Source organism: Neofelis nebulosa, chromosome 12 (assembly GCF_028018385.1).
Source record: "Neofelis nebulosa isolate mNeoNeb1 chromosome 12, mNeoNeb1.pri, whole genome shotgun sequence".
NCBI lineage: Eukaryota > Metazoa > Chordata > Mammalia > Carnivora > Felidae > Neofelis > Neofelis nebulosa.
Window position 1 is genome coordinate 4,653,988 of NC_080793.1, and position 20,587 is coordinate 4,674,574.

Consider the following 20,587-nt stretch of genomic DNA (forward strand, 5'->3'; position numbering starts at 1 on the left):
CACAGCTGCTCCGAACCAGCTGCTGCATAAGGGGTTTCTGGTTGAACGGATGTATCGTGCCCTGTGAAAACTGGACTCTTACTACAGGGTGCACCCTTTGGAAGATTAAGGGCAGCTGGGAAGATTGGAAAGGTTGTGGGATGGGCGGTGGGGGGTGGGGGGGATGAGTGACGGAAAGAAGAACACAGCACGTGCAGGTGTCCTGTCCTCACGAACCCCTGACGTTGACGTTGAACTGCTTTCCATCTCTTTGGGGTATGTGCAGATACATGGGAACCAAAGTAGGAAAACCAAGCAGCATATTTTCTTGTTCAAAACTGTGTGTCAAGCCCGCCATGAATGGTGCTTGCTTACCCAAATGTCTGTATTTCTTCCATTTTAGGATTCCGGGTGGAGATCAGCCATTTGCCCAGATTACTGTCCTAACATGTACGAAGAGATGGAAACGTTAGCCAGTGTGCTTCAGTCAGATATCGGTCAAGACATGCGTGTTCACAATAGCACGTTTCTGTGGTTCATCCCCTTTGTTCAGTCCCTCATGGATCTTAAGGATTTGGGTGTGGCTTACATAGTAGAGGTGATTCACCATCTACACTCTGAAGTCAAAGATGTCCTCAACCAAACAGATGCTGTGTGTGACAAAGTTACTGAGTTTTTCCTTCTGATTTTGGTGTCCGTGATTGAACTGCACAGAAATAAAAAATGTTTGCACTTGCTGTGGGTTAGTTCCCAGCAGTGGGTGGAGGCTGTTGTAAAATGCGCCAAGCTTCCCACCACCGCGTTTGCACGGAGTTCTGAGAAGTCATCTGGAAATTGCTCCAAAGGAGCAGCAGTGATATCGTCTCTGTCACTGCATTCGATGCCATCTAATTCTGTCCAGCTGGCTTGTGTGCAGCTGATCAGAAGTCTCCTTAAAGAAGGGTATCAGCTTGGGCAGCAGACTCTGTGCAAGCGATTCTGGGACAAGCTCAACTTATTTCTGCGTGGGAATTTATCTCTAGGTTGGCAGTTGACTACTCAGGAAACCCATGAGTTACAAACTTGTTTAAAGCAAATTATTAGAAACATAAAATTCAAAGTACCTCAGTGTAGCACTTTTGTGGATCTGACTCCCGTATGTAAAACCCCTCCTGCGTCTTACAATAAAGAAGAAAGTGAACAGACAGGGAAGAAATCTAAAAAAGGCCTGCACTGTCTGGAAAACTCCAGCCCAACATTTTCTAAAGGACCAATGAAAGCTGAAGCATTTCAAATGCCAGAGAATAGATTGGTCAAAGCAAGTAACGCTAGCGAAGAGGATAGTGAGCACAGTTACATAAAAGATTTGAAACTAGAAGGCCGTCTCTCAGCAGACACGTGCATAAAGCAGGGTAGCAAAAGGCTTTTCCCGGAAAGAGCTCAAGATGCAGTTAAAACAAGTAAAGGGAAGCAGAAGTCCGTGAAGGAGAATCCTACGGATTCCAGAAATGGTCCGGAAAGGGGATGTGACAGAGGGGTGATAATAGCCACACGTTCGTTGACTGATTCTGGCACCGACTCCCTGGAGAAGGCGTCCACGTCAACCGAGGATTTCTCTTTCAAGGATGATGTTCTTGGCAAAACCTCAAAAGGAAAAACTAAGGGACAGAAAGCTGAAATCTGTGCTAAGTTATCACATGTAATAAAGAAGCAACACAGGAAAAGTACTTTGATCGATGACGTCAATTTAGAGGAAACACTGACTGTGTCTACCATTGACAGTTTCTTTTCAAGGAAAGATTCAGGAGGTCAGAAAGGGGATGGCTTCATAAACCATCTCTCTTTAGACCCTGATGACGTTCCCGATGATAAAAACGGGGAGCGAAAATCTCAAAACAGTTTATTGCTGAAGAAGAAACACTTCAAGACCAAAGAGTTAGGTATTTTCTCTTCCCATGAAAATAGCTGTCAAATACAGGAACGCCAAGCGGATGGTAGAGATTTGGTCTCGTTTACGGAAATGACCGATACTTGTGTGAAGAAAACCTCTCTCTTCAAAGACCCCGTGACTCTTCTTGAGTCGAGAGATAAGGAAGTTGGCAAGAGTACCACCAGTCAGGGGTCTTCTCACTTGAGGGAACAGGTTCCTAGCCTCAGTCCACAGTCCCACACCTTGACAGATTCCCAGATAGACCGAGACCTCCACAACTTATCTTTGATAGCCCAAGCCAGTGTTATTAAGTTTCCGTCGGAGTCAACTCAAAAAACCTCATCCCAGCTACAAAGAAAAGTAACAGATAAAAGGTGTTTCACAGCTAACCCGAATAATGCTGGAGAAGCCTGCCGGGGCCAGGTGATTATTATTTCAGATTCTGATGATGATGATGATGATGATGATGATGATGATGATGGTGATGAAGGGATTCTGGGTTTTGAGAAACACATTAAACGAGATAAAATAGGCATCAAGAAAGAATATCCAGAGGAACATACTTCAGTAGCCAGTACAAATGTGGAACAGAAGCTAATAAAGGAAGAAGAGGCAAAGTCCCTATTGGAGTTTGAGGAATCGGATTCTCAGTTTTTTGAGTTTGAAAGTCCACATGAGGTGTTTTCAGTTTGGCAAGATCAGGAACCAGACAACAAGAATTCAGTTCAAGAGGATGAAAACAAGTCACGTCTGACTCACATAAACGATGTCACGAATGATTGGGGTTATGATACAGATTATGTATCTGAAGAGGTTATTAAGAAAGTAGCAGAGGGCATTGAAAAACACACAGAACCACAGAGTGGTAGTTCTGTCGGGGAATTTTGTGCAACTGAAGTGAAAAAACGTAAGAGAAAACGATATGAGAAACCTGTAGCTGAAGATCCTCTGAGGCCTTCACCTTCTGAGAGAAATGAGGACCAGGCTGATAATGAGAGAGGTCTGACTGGAAATGATCTTAAAAGTATAGAGCTGAGGTCAAGTTCTAGGTCGAATCTTCAAAGAGACACTACAGATTCACTAAAGAAGTCTTCTCCAAAGCTTCGTACTTACTCCAAACCCGTTAGGAGAGTCCCGCATTCTAAAACTAAGAAAACACATTCAGATACCAAAAAAGGGCAGAATAAAAGTTCGAATTACATAAGTTGTAGGACGACTCCTGCTATAGTCCCACCAAAGATACTTCGCCAGTGCCCTGAACCAACTTCAACTGTTGAAAAACTTGGTCTGAAAAAGGCTCCTCGTAGGGCATTCGATTTATCTCAGCGATCTCTAGGGTATTTAGTTCAGTTACGGGACCATGGCAAAACCGTGGGAGTGGTTGATACCAGAAAAAAGGCTAAATTAATTTCTCCTCAGACTCTCTCTGTCAAAAATAATAAGAAACTGTTGACAAGTCAAGATCTTCAGTCGCGAAGGCAGGCGAAACACAAATCAAAGCAGAAGAGGCGAGGATCTCTGGGTTCTGAAAGTAGGGCTCCTACAAGAGCAGGGCTGCGTTCAGCCCAGAATCCTGACCCTCCCGTCCCAGAATCCGATAGCTCAGATTATCGTGCTAACGGAGGCGCCGAGGTGGGTGCTACCAGTACTGGAAAGCCATCAATAGAACGCGCGTCTTCGGAACCAGAACCCGTGAAAACGAAACGTGTTTCTCAGGTGGCTGATGATCCTTGCCTTTCGAACCAGTGCGCTTCTGTTGTGTTAAATGGAAGAAAAGCAACACATGAAGCCATTGTCTCTATGTCAGCTGATCCTTTAGGTGGAGGCGACCCAACAGAACATCGTTTAGAGTTGACCGCTCTGAAAGAGGGAGAGCCCAGATCCAACAGTGACTCGGAAGATGAGAATATATTTCTAACCCAGCACGATCCCGCAGATATGGATTTATGTTCACAAATGGAAAATGGTAACGAGAAACTCATTGAAGTAGTTCATGGAAAAGAGACAGCTCTGATGGAAGAAGAATCCTGGAGCAGCACAAAATGTAAGTACAAGGATTGTGTCGAAGCCGCGCAAAAGCAGGGTGAATACTGCTCCAAACACTGCGAAGCTAAAGCGGTGGATGAAGATGTGTTTCGTAAACCGGGCTTGCCCCCCTCTGCGTCCAAGAGACCCTCCACTGCCAAGGTCTTTAGCTCAAGTAGTACTTCACGAATCGCTAATCTTTCGAAGTCTTTGGAAAGTTCCTCTACACCGCCACCGGCTCTCAAACAGAAGTCAAACGGGATACCATCTGTTTTGAAAGTCCCACAGCCAGCCTCTGTGTTGTCTCCAAAGCCAGTGGGTGAGGTGAAGAGTTTGTCTGATGTTCTCCGTCCTCAGACTCTGAATAATTCCAACAGGCAAGGTTACAAGCTTACGTTTGGCGAAAGCAGATCTTTTTTGCCTTCCTCTGCGGTGAACGTTCTCTTGTCCTCACAGTCTATCTCGGACACCTTTGTTAAAGAGGTCTTAAAGTGGAAGTACGAAATGTTTGTGAACTTTGATCAGTGTGGGCCCCCCACCAGCCTTTGTCAGTCCATCTCAAGACCGGTGCCTGTCAGATTTCAAGATTGTGGAGATTATTTCAATGTTTTTTTCCCTTTGATGATACTGAATACTTTTGAAACGGTAAGTATGTTTTAATTGTATACCTGCCCAGACTTTGAAGTTGCTGCTTTTTTTTTTTTTTTTTTAATGTCGGTAGTAATTAGAGTACAGTTAAAATAACTGATCTCATTTTGATTTAGATGTAGCTCTTAGGTTGTAATGTTGAACGGCTGTTTGTGCCAGACGCTGTTCTAGATGCTGAGGATACAGAGGAAGCACTTTGTTAATCACTGCCCTTCTGGAGCTTACAGACACCCTTCGGAGTGCTAATGAACCAACTCCAGAGGTAGCACAGGAGTAAGTGTTTTTTGATACAGAGATAAGGGAATGCTTCTCAGAGGAGATAGTCTCCCTTCTGCATTTATTTTTAAATTAATATAGACCATTCATGAAGTTTTCTTGAGCCGGCACAGGGTATGTTACATTGAACAGCATGAAGCGGTAGATTCTGTTTTTCTCTTTATGTGTGTGTCTTCCGGTTTCTCACTCGTCCCGGTAGTTGCTCTGTCCCTGTCGCTGCCTCCCTTACCTCACTCAGTGCAGCCCGTTCCGGTTCATCCCCTGACCGGGATGGCCCGATAAGATACAAGATGCCCGTTAGAGAATCCGCCCTTCAGCTTTGGCAGGTTCTAGCACCAGATCCTGAAACCCAGCGATTCGTTTTTCAGCCGTGTCCAGTCTACCACTGAGCCCACGAGAGGCATCCTTCATCCCGTCAGTGTTTCTGATCTCTAGCGTTTCTTTTTTGATTCTTGGAATTTGCGTGCTCTGCTTTTCCCGTTAAACTCTTAGCATAGTAATTATGGGGTTTTTGTTTTGTTTTGTTTTGTTTTAATTCCTTGTCTGGTCATTCCCGCTTTCCGGCCACGTCTGCCTCTGGTTCTGGTGCTTATTCAGTCTCTTCAGACTGTGGCCTGTGAGTATACCTTATAATTTTTGTTGTAGGGTGGACATGATGTGCTAGGTGAAGGGAACAGCCAGCAGTAAGTGGGCCCTTGAGTAATGTGGCGGTAAGTTGAGGGGGGATCGTCCCGTAAGCCTGCTTCTGCCTGTGGACTGTGAAGCACACACACGCTTCTCCGTTCCCTGCACGTCCTCAGGTGGGACAGGAGGGCCAGAATGGGCTGCAGTTGGTTATTTCTCTTCCCTTCAGTAGTTCAACTCTGGTAATAAAAGAGTTTCTGCAAGATCGAGCCTTTGCAAGATCAGAACGTTCTAGTATATTTCAAAGTGGTGTCTTTCTTCCTCCCTGTGCTGGGAGCATGAGGGATGTTCTCCAGTGCTCACTGCGAGGGCCTGGAAGGCCTCCTAGAGGTAAAACTCCGCGAAGCGTGGGGTGCCCCTTATGGCTGGGTGCCCCTGGAGTCCTCGTCACCGAGTTGTCCACACTGAGCCCCTGAGCGGCTTGTCGGTTCCAGTTCAGGGTTTCCTCTCCTGGCGTTAAGGTTTGTGCTCCCGTCATTTGTGATGATGTGAAGGGTGGTCGATTTCTCAGCTTGCTTTTTGTTGATAGGATGAAGTGGTGACTTCCGAGTTCCTCGCATGCCGAACTGGAAACCAGAAGCCACACGTTGATTTTTCACGTTTCTGTCACTTGGGATTTTAGGTTCCACATTTCACTGTTGCTGGTTTGGGGGAAATTTTGCTGTTTAGCGTTGCTTTCCGGAATGTTTCTGCTTTCTTCATGCGCTTTTTTGTTGTGTATAGGTGGCACAGGAGTGGATCAGCTCTCCAAACAAAGAGAAGTTGTATCAGTTGCATGTACGGAAATTTCCTGCTGATTATAAAAAGTACTGGGAGTTTGCGGGTAAGTTCTTTCTTCTGTAACTTGGAATATATAATAATTGGAGCTTTCTATTTGAGGAAACCTCATTGTCATTTGAAAAATTTGAGACCTAGGTTTCCTAAGCTGAATTTGTAACTTCTTCCAAGCATGTTTAAAGGCTTCGTTAACGAGGTTAATTACTGGGACAGTTACGGGTATAAAGTTCGCGGTTTTCACCATTCTGTAAGCACAGGCCAAGGTGGAAGCTGGACGTGGAAGAGAGGGTGAGTGAAGGGGGCTTGACAACGTTGGGGCGGGGAGGGGGGGGGTATTGTAAACAACAGGTGTGTTGTTTATAGTTGCTCAGCGTTACAAGCACTCAGAGTAAATCTCTGTGCCAGGTCAAAACGGTTGCACGTGTTAAGACTTTTGGTCCGTATTTGCCTTTGCCTACTGAAAGGAGCATCATTTTGACTCCTACCATGAAGTGTAAAGATAGGCATCTCCCTCATGTTGCGAGTTTAAACTTCTTTTCCCCAGTTTTATGTATGAAAAATGTATCTCATTTGAGTTTATAGGGTTTGTCCCAAATCTTTTCTGATCATTTGTATTCGTCAAGGGGGTGTGGGGATAAGTATCTTTTCATGCCCCTTGTCCTTCTTTGTGTTCGGGATGTTGTTTTCTTCTTAATCTGCAAGCATTCTTGTAAATTGCTTTTTTCAGTTTCTTCATTTGTGGTTCAATTTCAGATGCAGTGTTTGAGGCATAGATAATTTCTACATATATTCAAAACTACCATATTTATTTCTTCATGGTTTTGACTTTGGTCTTAGAAAGTGGGTAAATACTTCCATATTTTCTTGTAGTAGTTTTATATTTTTAATATTGAAATTGCAAATTTATCTGGCATTTATTTGGGTCACATGATGGAGTCACATAGTATTTACTCAATCTGGCTTCTGTAACACGTCTGTAAAATTCATCAATTTTATGTGTGTCTTCACTGTGTTTTCATCATTATGGTAGTATTTCATTATGTGAATATGTCATGATTTTACTGTGGGGTGTTTGAGTTTTTTTTGGGGGGTTTTTTTAAATTATGATTTTACTGTTAGACATTTTTTTCAGTAGTTTTAGCCTGTGTGTCGGGTCCCCAAGACCGTCCCCAGGTTCAGTGATTCGCTGTCACGACCCACAGGAATTAACATACACCCATGCTCGTGGCTGTGACTCTGATGGCGAGAGCATACAGAGCAGACTCAGCAAAGGGGAGCACGTGGGGTGAAGTGTGGACGACGCCAGGATCAAGCCTCTGAGAGTCCTCTCCCGGTAGAGTCACACAGGGTCTATTTAACTCTCCCAGCAATGAATCGTAACAACACGTGGCATGTGAAATGTTACCTACTAGGGAAGCTGTTTTGTTTTGTTTTTTAGTGAAAAGAAATTTTTAATGTTTATTTTTGAAGGAGAGGGAGAGTGCACAGTGGGGGAGGGGCAGAGAGAGAGGGAGACACAGAATCTGAAGCAGGCTCCCGGCTCTGAACTGCCAGCACAGAGCCTGATGCAGGGCTTGAACTCACCGACCGCGAGATCATGACCTGAGCCAAAGTCAGGCACTTGACGGATGAAGCCACCCAGGCACCCCTCAAACTCTTAAACTGTGAGATCATGACCTGAGCCAAAGTTAGTTGCTGAACCGACTGAGCCACCCAAGCGCCCCCCCTACTAGGGAAGCTTGTTAGAGACTCAGCGCCCCAAACACCCTCTGCCTAGCCTAAATTCGTGACTTCCAGAAGGAAAGCAGGTGTTCGGCATAAACCGTATTCTTTTTGCAAACAGTTTAGGCGCAGTTTAGGCTGACATTTCGTCAGCAAATGACAGTCCCAGAATCTGGGGTCACAGGTGCCACGGGCCACCCTGGTAAGCAGACCTAAGGATAGCAGCCTCGGGCATGCCACCTTAACTCTTACACCGCATCTTATGAGCTGTGTCACTATGATGTTTCCTTTGTGTTTCTGTGAGGGCATTTTTGTTGAGTCCCATATCCAGAAGTGGGTTGTGGCGTCTCGGTATACGTGTGTTCGGGTTGCAGAGGTAGTACCCAGCCTGTTGTATGGCACTGGCCCCCCCCCCCCCCCCCCCCAAGAGTGTGGGAGAGTAGGTCTTTGCCAGTACATTTGTACTGATTGTCGTTTACTTTTAGCCATCATGACGCGTTTCGATTGACGGCCTGGTGTGGTTTTATTTTGCTCTCTCCTTGTTATCAGTGAGAGGTTGAGCACCTTTTTATATATTTAGCAGCTGCTTCAGTCATCTGTTTTGGGAAGTGCCTGTTCAAGTTTCCTGTTAATTTTCTGTTATCTTTTTCTTATTGATTTGTAGGAGTTCATTATGTAATTTGGATCCATGCCAATCTCTCAATTTGGCTTGTGTTTTGACTCCACAGATGTCTTTGAAAGTCGTAGTTTATTCTTCTCGAGAGTTTCTTTTATGTACGTCTGGATGTACGTAATCTTTACACCCATCGTGGGGCTTGAACTCATGACTCCAAGATCAAGAGCCACATGCTCTTCTAAACAAGCCAGCCAGGCGCCCCTAGAATTTATTTGTAACGTAGCAAATGCATCTTTTTTTTTTGTTTTGTTTTTAAAGTTAGTGTTCTGTGCCTTGTTTAAGAAACCTTCCCCTGCTATAGGGCAGAAACATGTTATCTTCGCATCTAGAACAGGTGTCACCAAATCGCTGCTTGCAGATCTACCCCATATCCTGTTTTTGTACTGCTCTGGAGTAACTTTTGCATTTTTTTTTTTTTTAATTTTTTTTTTCAACGTTTTTTATTTATTTTTGGGACAGAGAGAGACAGAGCATGAACGGGGGAGGCGCAGAGAGAGAGGGAGACACAGAATCGGAAACAGGCTCCAGGCTCCGAGCCGTCAGCCCAGAGCCCGACGCGGAGCTCGAACTCACGGACCGCGAGATCGTGACCTGGCTGAAGTCGGACGCCTAACCGACTGCGCCACCCAGGCGCCCCGTAACTTTTGCATTTTAAAAGGACTTTGAATCGAAGATGGTGAAAATGCAACAGACGCTTAGGTGTGGCTTGGAAAGAAAAAGTTTGCAGCCCCTTTTCTAGATGGCTCATTGTTTTATCAACCTGGAATTTATTTTCATGCATGAATGAGAACATAAGGGCCATATATTGTTTGTTTTTCCGAATGGAGATGTGGTTATCCCAGTGTTACTTATTTGAAAAGACCACCCTCTTCCTGCCCTGCAGCGCCGTATTAGCCATAAATCTAGTGTCCGTTTAACTCATGGGTTTTTTTCTGGATCCATTTCTTCTTCGTCGGGTCATCTTCCTACCCTGTTGCCCATATCACATTGTCTGATTAGTCAGTCCAGCTTTATAATAAACTTTTTTTAACTTTATTTATTTTGAGAGAACCTGTGCAAGCAGGGGAGGGGCAGAGAGATGGGGAGACAGAGATCCCAGGCAGGCTCTGTGCTGTGAGCGCAGAGCCTGACACGGGGCTCGATATCGGGAACTGTGAAATCGTGACCTGAGCGGAAATCAAGAGTCAGACACTTAACTGACTGAGCCCCCCAGGTGCCCCTATAATGATCCCATAATACCCTTGAACAAACAGGTCCTTCTGCCTTGTTTTGCCTTAGGAGTGCTTCAGCTGTTCTTGTCCTTTTGCGTTCCCGTATAAATTATTTGGCTTATTTTCAGTGATGTTTTTATAGTTTATGATGGAGAGATTTTGTAGATTTGTCTTTGCTTTGATTTTTTTGCAGGGAGGGGTCATTTGTAATTAAATTCAGGGAATACCTCTGAAAGATGCAGACCTAAAAATTTATAATAAAGTAACATTTTATTGCTTAAACTAGTAACAGTAATTCTTTAATATCGGGTAGCTAGTCAGTGTTCAAATTTCCAGTTTCCTCACATAACAGTTTTTTTCAGCCAGCTTCGAATAAGATCCAAACCGGGGCCACGCTTTGACACCAGTTGAAACGTATTAACTATAATTTTCTCTTTTTTTTTCCACTTTGTAATTTATTTGTTGAAGAAGTTGAGTTGTTGATCCTTTACAATTACTGTCTGTTACTGATTATGTCTCCCTGGTGTTGGTTAAGCATGTTTGCCATTTGTGTTCCCTGTAAGTCGGTAGTTGTATCTACAGGCACAATCAGATTCGAGTTTGATTTATTATTTTTGGCAAAACCGTTCCGTAGGTGGTGGCATGTTCCCTTTTCAGGAGGTGCGTGAGTCTCTGATTTCTTTCTGTAATATTTACAGCTGTTGATGCTTACTGCCTAGGTGAATTTATTAAAGGTACAGAATGCTGATGTTTTTATTTGATCATTTCTTCATTTATTAGCTGGAATAGTTCTTTTTTAATTTTTTTTTTTTTTTTAATGTTTGTTTTTTGAGAGAGGGAGAGAGACAGAGCGCAAGCAGGAGAGGGGCAGAGAGAGAGAGGGAGACACAGAATCCGAAGCAGGCTCCGGGCTCCGGGCCGTCAGCACAGCTGAGCCACCCAGGCTCCCCTGGAATAGTTATGTAAAGACAAATTTCTCTCTGTTATTCGGTTACTCTGTGGTATACTTCATAAAGAAAGGTAGGAAAGTTCTTGACTCTTGATCACTTTTCAAAATAATGAGTTAATTCACTACAAGCACTGGTGTTGACCATTGTGCTTTTTAAAAAATTTCATAAATACATGAATTTAAGTATACTTGTGTTTCTAACCGTTGTAATTCAAGCCCTTTAGATAGGACCCTACGAGTCTCTGAGAGTTGGCCTGCTATCTGATAGGACCAGTATCATCTCTGTTCTTTTATCCCGTCTCTGAACTTGCAGTTGCCTAAGTCAGCCTTAGCATCTTGTACAAGAAAATAGTATTTGGGCGCTAATATAACATGAGGAGCATTTGGCTGGCTCAGTCGGTTGAGCGTCTGTCTGACTCTTGATTTCAGCTCGGGTCATGATCCCATGGTCGTTGAGATCAAGCTCCGCATCATCGGGCTCTGCGCTGGGTGTGGAGAGCCTGCTGAAGATTCCCTCACTCCCTCCCCCTCTGCTCCTCCCCTGCTGGTGCGTGCGCACACACGTGCTCTCTCTCTCAAAGAAAACAGTAATATAATACGACATGATAACGCACTGTATGTATGAACAAGTAACACAGGTAAACAGAAGAAAAGGTTGAAAAAAAGATTGGAGAAGGATACTCATGCAAATTCAACTAAAAGAAGACTTGTTTAGCTCTGTTACTATCAGACTAAATAGACTGTAAGACAAAAAAGCATTATATACGACAAGGGAATCTTTCATGATGAGTTTTGTTCAACCGAAGATACGACAGTTCACAACACATATATATCTGAAAATATATTTAAAGAAAAAACTGATAGAAGGAGATTATACTTTTGACACACATTGGAGACTTTGAACCATTAAATCAGAGGTGAATTAAAAAAAAAAAAAACAACACACCATGAAACGAAATAGAAGTAAATGGACCTAATTATATATTAAGTTTATTACCTTTAGTTTTGGTTAAATACTTTTACTTTTTTCCCATTTTAACATTTCTTTTCATTTTTTCTTCCTGTTACTTTGGAAAGTATACCTCAATTTAGACTTCTTTTGCTGTTTTAGAATAGTTAGGTAAAACTTACAACATGTACCTTTGATTTATGAGTCTACAGTTTTACTAGATCTTTTTTAAGTGTCTCCATTGATAAGGCAAAACCTTTACAAGACTCTAATGTATCCCCATGCCACTTTGTATGCTCTTGTTGTCATGTATTTTTAATTGTGGTTTTTTTAAGTTTATTTATTTACTTTGAGAGAGAGTGCAAGCGGGGAAGGTGCAGAGAGAGAGGGAGACAGAAACCCAAGCAGGCTCTGTGCCGTCAGCACAGAGCCCTGTGCGGTGCTCAGACTCAAGGGACCGTGAGAGCACGACCTGAGCCGAAATCTAGAGTGGATGCTTAACCAACTGCGACACCCAGGCACCCCTTACTTGTGTTTTAAACTGCGTGAAATTTAATCTGTAGCCCCCAGGACGGTCCTTTTTTGCTTATTGATTCTACCAGTTTGTATATTTTTTCTTTCCTTGTGCTTTGCTTATCTCTGGTGTGTGTCATTATCTCGGGAAAGTTATTTATAAAAATAATTGGAGGCCTGGGATGATACTGCCTTCTTCCAGAGAGGATGTCCTTTTGCCTCTCCCAGGCTTCTGGGGGCACCTACATTACGGGATCATCTCAATCCAGTTTTAAGGGATTGTGCTTTTCTGAAGCATCCAGGTGTTTGGAAGCTGGGCTGCAGCCCAGGTCAGGACGGGTTTGTTTCTGCTTCATCCTTGGGTGTGGTCCTTAGTCTCTCAGGGTCCCTGTTCTGTGCAGGCCCTGGACTCCAGTTGTTGCCTTTTTAGTCCACCAAGGCCGTCCCAGGTACGGCCTGGCCTGTTGGCTGCCACTCCAAGAACAGTTCAGATGTTTCTAGGGGAGATACAGGGCTGACTCCAGTGGATTTCCAGATTCTTCTGGATCTCTCAGCACAGTAACTCTTCACTGTCGTATTTGGTCTCTGATGCTTTCAAACAGGTATTTCTTATCTCACACGTACTAAAATCTTGTTTTGCTTTAGTGGTTCAGCCTACCGGATCTCAGCGCCTTGTGTTTTAGTTCAGTGTATTCTTGCTGGATCTGGCGGTTGGTACTGAACTTCTTTATTCTAGCGCTTGCTCTGTTTTCCCAGCCCCAGATAGTTCACAACTGTCCTTTCCCCCTCGTTTGAAATGCCAGCAGTAGGCTCGAAACTCTTACATACCCTTGGATCTGTTTTTTAGAGTTTCTCCTAGGATTTTGAAAACGAGGAACAAAAGAGAAAGTTTCTTGGTTAAAAACGAAAACTACAAGGAAAGGAAAGCCATTAACTTTGGAATGCTTTGGAATATTACAGTTTTATTTATTTTGGCTTTTTAGCCATTTTTAAGAAACATAACCCTGTATGATCAGTATTTGAACATGTTGATTGGCTTAGACCTATTATTTTAAAGTCTGTTACAGTTGACTGGTGCTGTAACTTGCCAGAACTTAGTACAAGGCTTTAACACCCTTCAAGTTAATCTTATGTAAAATAATTCTGTTAGAGTAAACGCCAACTTCTTCTTCTTTGATAGTTCATCTTGAGGAATGTGAACTAACTAAACAGCTGCATCCAAAGGAAAATGATTTGGTGTTTTTGGTTCTTGAAAAACAAAATGGAGAGAAGAAGAACACAGAGAGAAATCGCATGCCGGGTCTCCACGAATATCACTGCGGTTATGTTCATAAATTTCGCCGCACCTCAGTCAGTAAGTACATAATGAGACAGTAAAGAGAAATCTGTCGGAAGTTCATGTTTTAATTTCCCTCTCAGACGTACTCTACTGGCCATGTTTGTTACGCATGTACCAGACATGCATTTGCTAGCTTGATTATCTGTCATTCGGAGTTTTTTTTTTTTTAGTTTTTCTAGATTCATCTGGGAAAGGCCCAGCACTTAACTGCTCTAGACTTACGATTTAAAAGCTTTCTTCTGTAACGTCCTCTCTTTCTGGTACATGCCTTCATCTGTCATTGGATTATTATTAAATAATGTGCAGACCATCTGTCTTCTATATCTTAAATCACATTCCAGCCTTGGTTTTGTGGCTAATTGTCAATGAGAAGACCAAACATGTAAGTCGTTGCAAGGCGACTTGAAGAGTTTGCTGTTTCCGTCACTCGCACCCCTTGTGTCATAGGGACTTTTCTCGTGGGAGGAGCAGAACAGGAGTAATGTTAGGTTGATCTAGCAAGGACCTACTGCGTGCTGGACCCCGTGCCTTGTCCTTCCTGCACACGTTCAGCGTCTTCCCCAAGGCCTTGCAAAGCAGAACTCTGTATTCCCACCTGTCGGGACATCAGGGCTCAGGGATGTCATGTAACTTCTCTGAGGTCATTCTCAGTATTAAATGGTAGGCCCAGAACAGAAACCTGCGTTTGTTTGACTGCAGGGTCGTCCACGTTCTAGATCGCCTGGCAAGCGGCCTTTTTAACATTGCCGCTTTGTTAGTCTCAATTATGTGAAGAGAACACGATTTCATTATTCCTTCATTCACCTTCTTCCATCAAATCTTAAAAACTCCTCAGAGTTCAGCGTCCTGCTGCACCTGTGCTGGGCATGCCACATTTATGTCCTCACTGTGGTCCGGCTCAGTCCTTCCCGTAGATGCATTTAGGGGAGCGGCGGCAGGGGGACGTGGCTTAATCTGTGCTTTCGACTCTCACAAGTAGTGACATTAGCCAAATTTATATTTCTAAGATCGTCTCCCTCCGGACTCCTCGAGCGTCCCAACTATGTGACCTCTCTGTGTGCAGAGCTGTTAGACAAAAAGATCCAAAGAAACGCTCCATTTTCTGCCTGACCTCTACTCCTCTGTTTTTCCATCTCAGTAAGTGGGATGCCTTTTTTTTTTTTAGTGGCTCAGGCCCGAAACCTCAGTCATCCTGGATCCTTTCTTTCTCTCACACCCTCCATGCACTCCGTCAGCAAATCCTGTTGACTCTCCCTTTGCAAGTATTTAAAATCCACGCCCCACCTCTGCTGCTGCATCCTGGTCCACGCGACCACTAGCTTTAACCTAGATGACCGCAGCGGCCTCCGGAGCGGCCTTTTGGCTTCTGTGCTTTTCCCGTGGCAGTTTATTCGTCATCCTGCAGTAAGAGCGATGCTTCTAACGTGTAAGTTTGAGCCCCTCGCTTGCCAGCACAGAACTGCCCTGTGGCTTTCCGCCTGACTCGGAACAGGGTTCAGAGCCAGTGTTGTGATCTGCGGAGCCGTGTAAAACGGAGCCCCGTTTTACTCTGTGACTCTGGCGGCACGCGTCACCCTGCTTCTCCTTCCAGCGGCGCTAGGCTTCTCCCCGTGCCTGAGGTACTCCAGGCGTAGCTCCGCTTCTTGGGCCTCACAGCTGCTGATTCTTTGCCACTGGCTCCCTCTCCCCAGATCGGGGGACCTGGCGGAACCGTCTGAGTGCGCCCAGCTGCGCGGCGTGCTCCTTTCTTTCAAGTTGCTGCTCAGATACCGTCTTATCGGGAAGACCCTCCCGACTCTCCTGTCTACAGTGCCCCCTCCCTGACATCCCCCGTCAGTCACTTGTTCATCCCCTTTCTCTGCTTCCTTCATAGTGCTGGTCACTGCCTGACATGTTTGTTTGGTTATCCGTGTCCCTCTTCTAGAAAATAAGCCTCTTGAGGACAGGAACACTGCCTGAGTCTCAGGAGGCTGTCGGTAAACTTGTGAGTGAATAACTTGAATACTCTACCGTACAAAAAACATAGGTTATAAAAGACATCATTCTGAATACACCATTCTTTGTAGCTGCCCAGCATTATTCACTGACAACTGAAACTGCTTTTTCTCCTTCTTGATAATAGTGCGTAATGGGAAATCTGAGTGTTCCCTTTCCATCCAGACTCAAGATAATTTGCCACTCAGTTTAAATGAACTTGTGAAATGCACTGTAATCAGTTCTCTGGTAACTACACAAAGGAAGTTGAAAGCCATGTCTTTGTTGAGTGGACGGAACCAACTAGCCAGAGCTGTTCTGAACCCAAACCCCATGGACTTCTGTACGAAAGATTTACTGACTACGACGTCTGAGAGAATCGTGAGTGATGGTTTAATAAGAACAGAAAGTCAGAGAATTGCATGTCAGTGTCAAAGCTTCGCGTTTCTGTCTGCTGTATGTTCCTGTTGTTGTGACAAAGACGTCCCGCTGTGCATGCACAGTGACATTGTTCCGTGCTTAATTGTCTTTAATACGGCAAAGCATGTGCTGTGTTACTCAGCTCACCTTGAGGAAAAAGGCGTAGTACAATAAAGAAACGAAGTTGTGCCCAAATACCAGCATTCAAACGTTAGATGAGCATCCTATTTAAATGCTCGCCAGCTGATTGCAGTTGAGAAGTAGGAGCAGATTAACAGAGCTGATTTGGCACGTGAATGATGGATGGAGAGTCGGCGGGTGTTGTTGCAGGTACACAGATGGAGTTGCCACTTGGCATCAACGCGGATTTTCTCCCCGTGAGAGCTGTATGTTGGTTCCAGGAAATCAACGCGGACAAAGGCCGGGGAAAGGTGGCGGCGTTAGGGCCGCTGCCGTGTGCTGGGGCCTTCCTGTGCAGTGTTGCGTTCCCTGATCACCCTCCAGGGGACCCCGGATGTCATGGATGGCCCAGGTGGAGGCTCAGGGAGCTTAGACCCAAAATCCATGCTCTTTCACTGTACCGCTTGGGTTAGGAAAGTCTGGGAATGTTTTTTTTACTAAGGAAAGAATGAACTAAAAGGGGAAGGACCGGAGAATAAATAGAAGGAAAGTGTAGAACAGTTTATTGCGAGCATCTTTGTAAGAATCACGAATAAAAATACTGTTGCAGTGCTTGTAGATGGGCTGAAGCCTGTAGACACTGCCGAGGAACTTCCTTTCTGGTAGTGAAAGTGGTTCTTTAGATGAAAGGTGACTTTGGGGTCTTGGCCGATCATAACCGAAGCTTCTGTCTGGCAAAGGTTGGAAGACATTCCAGTGGAGGTTTGTCTTCCTCTCCCGTGCCACTCCAGGAAGAGCAACTCATTCCCACTCCTGTCTTTTGCATAGATCGCCTACTTGAAAGATTTCAACGAAGACCAAAAGAAAGCGATAGAAACTGCATACGCCATGGTCAGACACTCCCCATCGGTTGCCAAGATCTGTTTGATTCATGGACCACCTGGAACAGGAAAGTCAAAAACGATCGTTGGCCTCCTGTACCGCCTGCTGACAGAGGTAGAGTATGTGAGGGCTGCCAGTGCTGTTAGCCGAGCGCGTCGTTGCCCTTGAATTAACTGACACGTGCAGAGAACTGCCAGGGCTCTTGCCCCTGCGCTTTTGTGGACCTTTTCAGCGACCTGTCCTGTGTGACGCTAATCCGAAGGTCGGGGATGGTGGCCTTCTGGCTTTATCGTGGGTCACGTCTACTGCAGAGAAGCCGTGTGGAATGTATTCCTGGGCTACACTTGGGTTGGATTGAATACACAGCAACATAAGCGGATGGTGAGGAGAGGCTCAGAGAAGCTATGATAAAATGCTACGTTTGGAGGCAATCTTAATGTCCGTGTAAGATGTAGGTGCTGTTATGTATTTTTAACTGTTTACGAAGAGAACTTTGGAGTATGCGTGGAAGTAGAGAAAAACTGGAAAGTTCTGTGCCCAAGCTCATTAGTATTTCTTGTTGTCTGTCTTTTCGGCGTGTGTGTGTCAAATTGTAGAACCAGAGGAAGGGGCGTTCAGATGAAAACTCCAATGCCAAAATCAAACAAAACCGTGTCCTTGTGTGTGCACCTTCCAACGCGGCTGTTGATGAACTTATGAAAAAAATCATCCTCGAGTTTAAAGAGAAGTGTAAAGACAAGAAGAATCCTTTGGGTATGATCCTTCTATGGGCGTTTCATTTGTTTTTGGTTTCGTTTTCATTGTTTAGTGTGGGCTGTTTCGAATGCGAGCCACTTCTGGTAATAACGTCTGCTTGGGGCTGTGGCCCATACGTGCTCATTGATCCATTGAGCACATTTCGTCGAGCGCTTATTTACTCTGTGCCAAGGCACTGTGCTTGGTGCTGAGGTTTCAACAGGGAGGCCTTCCAAGAGACAGTAATGAGGAAGTGGATCAGTGGGCAGTTAGAAACAAAGCCGTATGTTCTGTAAGCGTTAAAATGTGGATACTTGGCAAACATCTTAGAGCGGCCCTTGGTTTAGTCTCGGGGTGGGGGGGCGGTTAGGGAAGACTTCTGGGGGACGTGCCGTCTGAGATGAAACCTGCGGAGCAATCAGGAGTTAGCCGTGGGAAAGGGTTGGGGGCATGTGGGGAGCTCCTGAAGTTACTATCCATAAAAACGACCAGAGGCGAGAGAACATTGCCATGCAGTAGAGCCGGACCGTAGTTAGCTCCGCCAAGGTGCGGTCCTATTTCCAGTGTGATCTAGCAGTGAGGGGAAGTACTGGTTCGTGAACCCTGTTTCGCTGGGCAGGTGCGTGGGTTGTACTGGGTCTCGAGATCAAGCATACTTCATAGGATCGGTCAAGGTCGAGGGTTTGTAAAAGTGCTGCTCTGGGGCGCCTGGGTGGCTCAGTCGGTGAAGCGGCCGACTTCGGCTCAGGTCACGATCTCACAGTCCGTGAGTTCGAGCCCCGCGTCGGGCTCTGTGCTGACCGCTCAGAGCCTGGAGCCTGTTTCAGATTCTGTGTCTCCCTCTCTGTCTGCCCCTCCCCCGTTCATGCTCTGTCTCTCTCTGTCTCAAAAATAAATAAACGTTAAAAAAAAAAAAATTAAAAAAAAAAAAAAAGTGCTGCTCTAAGCGTAGGAACACCGTGCAGTGAATATGTTGGGTTGAAGGACTTGTGCATCTTCAGTTTTGTAGATAGTACCAGATTCTTCCCAAAAGTGGTTGTAGCAGTTGACACGCCCGGGAGCAGCTCCCACGCACGTGCAGTGGTGTGGTTTAACACGCCTGTCCCTTCCCTGACCAGCCACGTGAGGGCGGCACTCGGGCCTGGGTGGACAGGGCAGCAGGGCCGGGACCAGGCGAGGCCAGCCAGCAGCCAGGGTGCAGTTTGAGCTTTCTTAGAAAACGTCTTCTGGCCACAGAAGAGAACCGTGTTGTTTCCCATTGCCTTCATGTTCCGCTCCTGTTAACTCCTTGCAGCCACCCCGAGCCTCCTTAAATAAAGGCCTTGGACACCTTTGCCGTTCAGTATGGTGTTGGTTTTAGTATTCACCCTTTATCGGGATAGAGCAGTTTCCTTTTTCGTTACTTTTTCTTGTGAAGGGCTTTTGGGCTTCATTGCATGCATTTTTCTGGTTGCATCTGTTGAAATGATAATGAAACTTTTCTTTAATCTGTTGTGGCAAATTACAATGTTTATCTAACGTTAAAATGTCTTGGGTTCCTAGAGTAAGGCCAACTTGGTCACGTATTATTATTTTTTAACATGTTGCTAGATTGCTAATGTGTTATTTAGGATTTTAAAATTAGTACTCCTAAATGAGGCTGGCCTGCGATTTTTCTTTGTCATATCTTTGGTTTTAGTTACACTAACCTTAAAAATGGAATTGGGGAGAATTTTTGTGTTTATTCTTTGGAACGTTTTGTATACGAAAGAGATTATTCCTTGAAGATTGATTTGTTTATAGTGTTTGTTTATTGTCTTTTTTTTTTTTTTTTTTTTTTTTGACAGAAGGGGAAGTTTCAATATGTTGTCTAAACGTCCTTAACTGTTACATGTCTATTTAGGGTTTCTATATATATGTATATTTTTAATGTTTGTTTATTTTTGAGAGAGAAACCAGAGTGTGAGCGAGGAGGGGCAGAGAGAGAGAGGGAGACACAGAATCCGAAGCGGGCTCCAGGCTCTGAGCTGTCAGCACAGAGCCCGACGCGGGGCTCGAACTCACGATCCCTGAGACTATGCATGACCTGAGCCAAAGTCGGACGCTCAACCGACTGAGCCACCCAGGCACCCCAGGGTTTCTGTAATTTTACCGAATTTTGCTAATTCATGTTAGCCACTTCCTCAGAAAGTGGCTAATATCCATGAAAAATTTACACTGCCTCTTAGGTGTTTTAAAATATATTGGCAAAAAGTTGCTCATTGTAGTCAAATTTAAAAAATCGCCACTGTATTTTGATTGGGTCACCTTTGTCATTCCCTGTTTTATGTATTTAGTCTCTGAGTCCACACGTGACATGGGCGGGCCTATGGTTGGAAAGTCCTAGGAAGGAATTTAGTTTTTCCCAGCTAAGCCCATTCACTTCTTCTTCCTCCCATCTCTTCCAGGCCCTTTTCCTTTCTAGCAGGCTTTAAAATTCAAGCCTCCGTGATAAAATTTCTGTACCTTCACTGGAATGGTAGTTTTGCCAACGTAGACATTTGGCAAACTCTCGGTAGAACTAAAGATTTTTAGGGCCGCCTGGGTGGCTCAGACGGTTGGGCGTTCGACTTCAGCTCAGGTCATGATCTCACAGTCCGTGAGTTCGAGCCCCACGTCGGACTCTGTGCTGACAGCCCAGAGCCTGGATCCCGCTTCAGATTCTGTGTCTCCCTCTCTCTCTGCCCCTCCTCTGCTCATGCTCTCTCTCTCTCTGTCTCAAAAATAAATTAAAAAAAAAATTTTTTTTAATTTAAAGATTTTTAAATCTCTGTTTTTTTT

At 44.7% G+C, this 20,587-nt stretch overlaps 1 protein-coding gene across 7 annotated transcripts in view; it reads left to right on the forward strand.

The window, feature by feature from the left end:
- The window catches only part of SETX (senataxin), a 63,376-nt gene that overhangs the window by 19,521 nt on the left and 23,268 nt on the right, over window positions 1–20,587 (forward strand). For all 7 annotated transcript variants that reach the window (XM_058693731.1, XM_058693730.1, XM_058693726.1 and 4 more), the window contains 6 exons: window positions 383–4,558; window positions 6,245–6,344; window positions 13,499–13,672; window positions 15,780–16,012; window positions 17,000–17,167; window positions 17,650–17,806. In XM_058693731.1, the coding sequence (XP_058549714.1) occupies window positions 383–4,558; window positions 6,245–6,344; window positions 13,499–13,672; window positions 15,780–16,012; window positions 17,000–17,167; window positions 17,650–17,806 (5,008 nt within the window). The remainder of the gene's footprint in view (window positions 1–382; window positions 4,559–6,244; window positions 6,345–13,498; window positions 13,673–15,779; window positions 16,013–16,999; window positions 17,168–17,649; window positions 17,807–20,587) is intronic.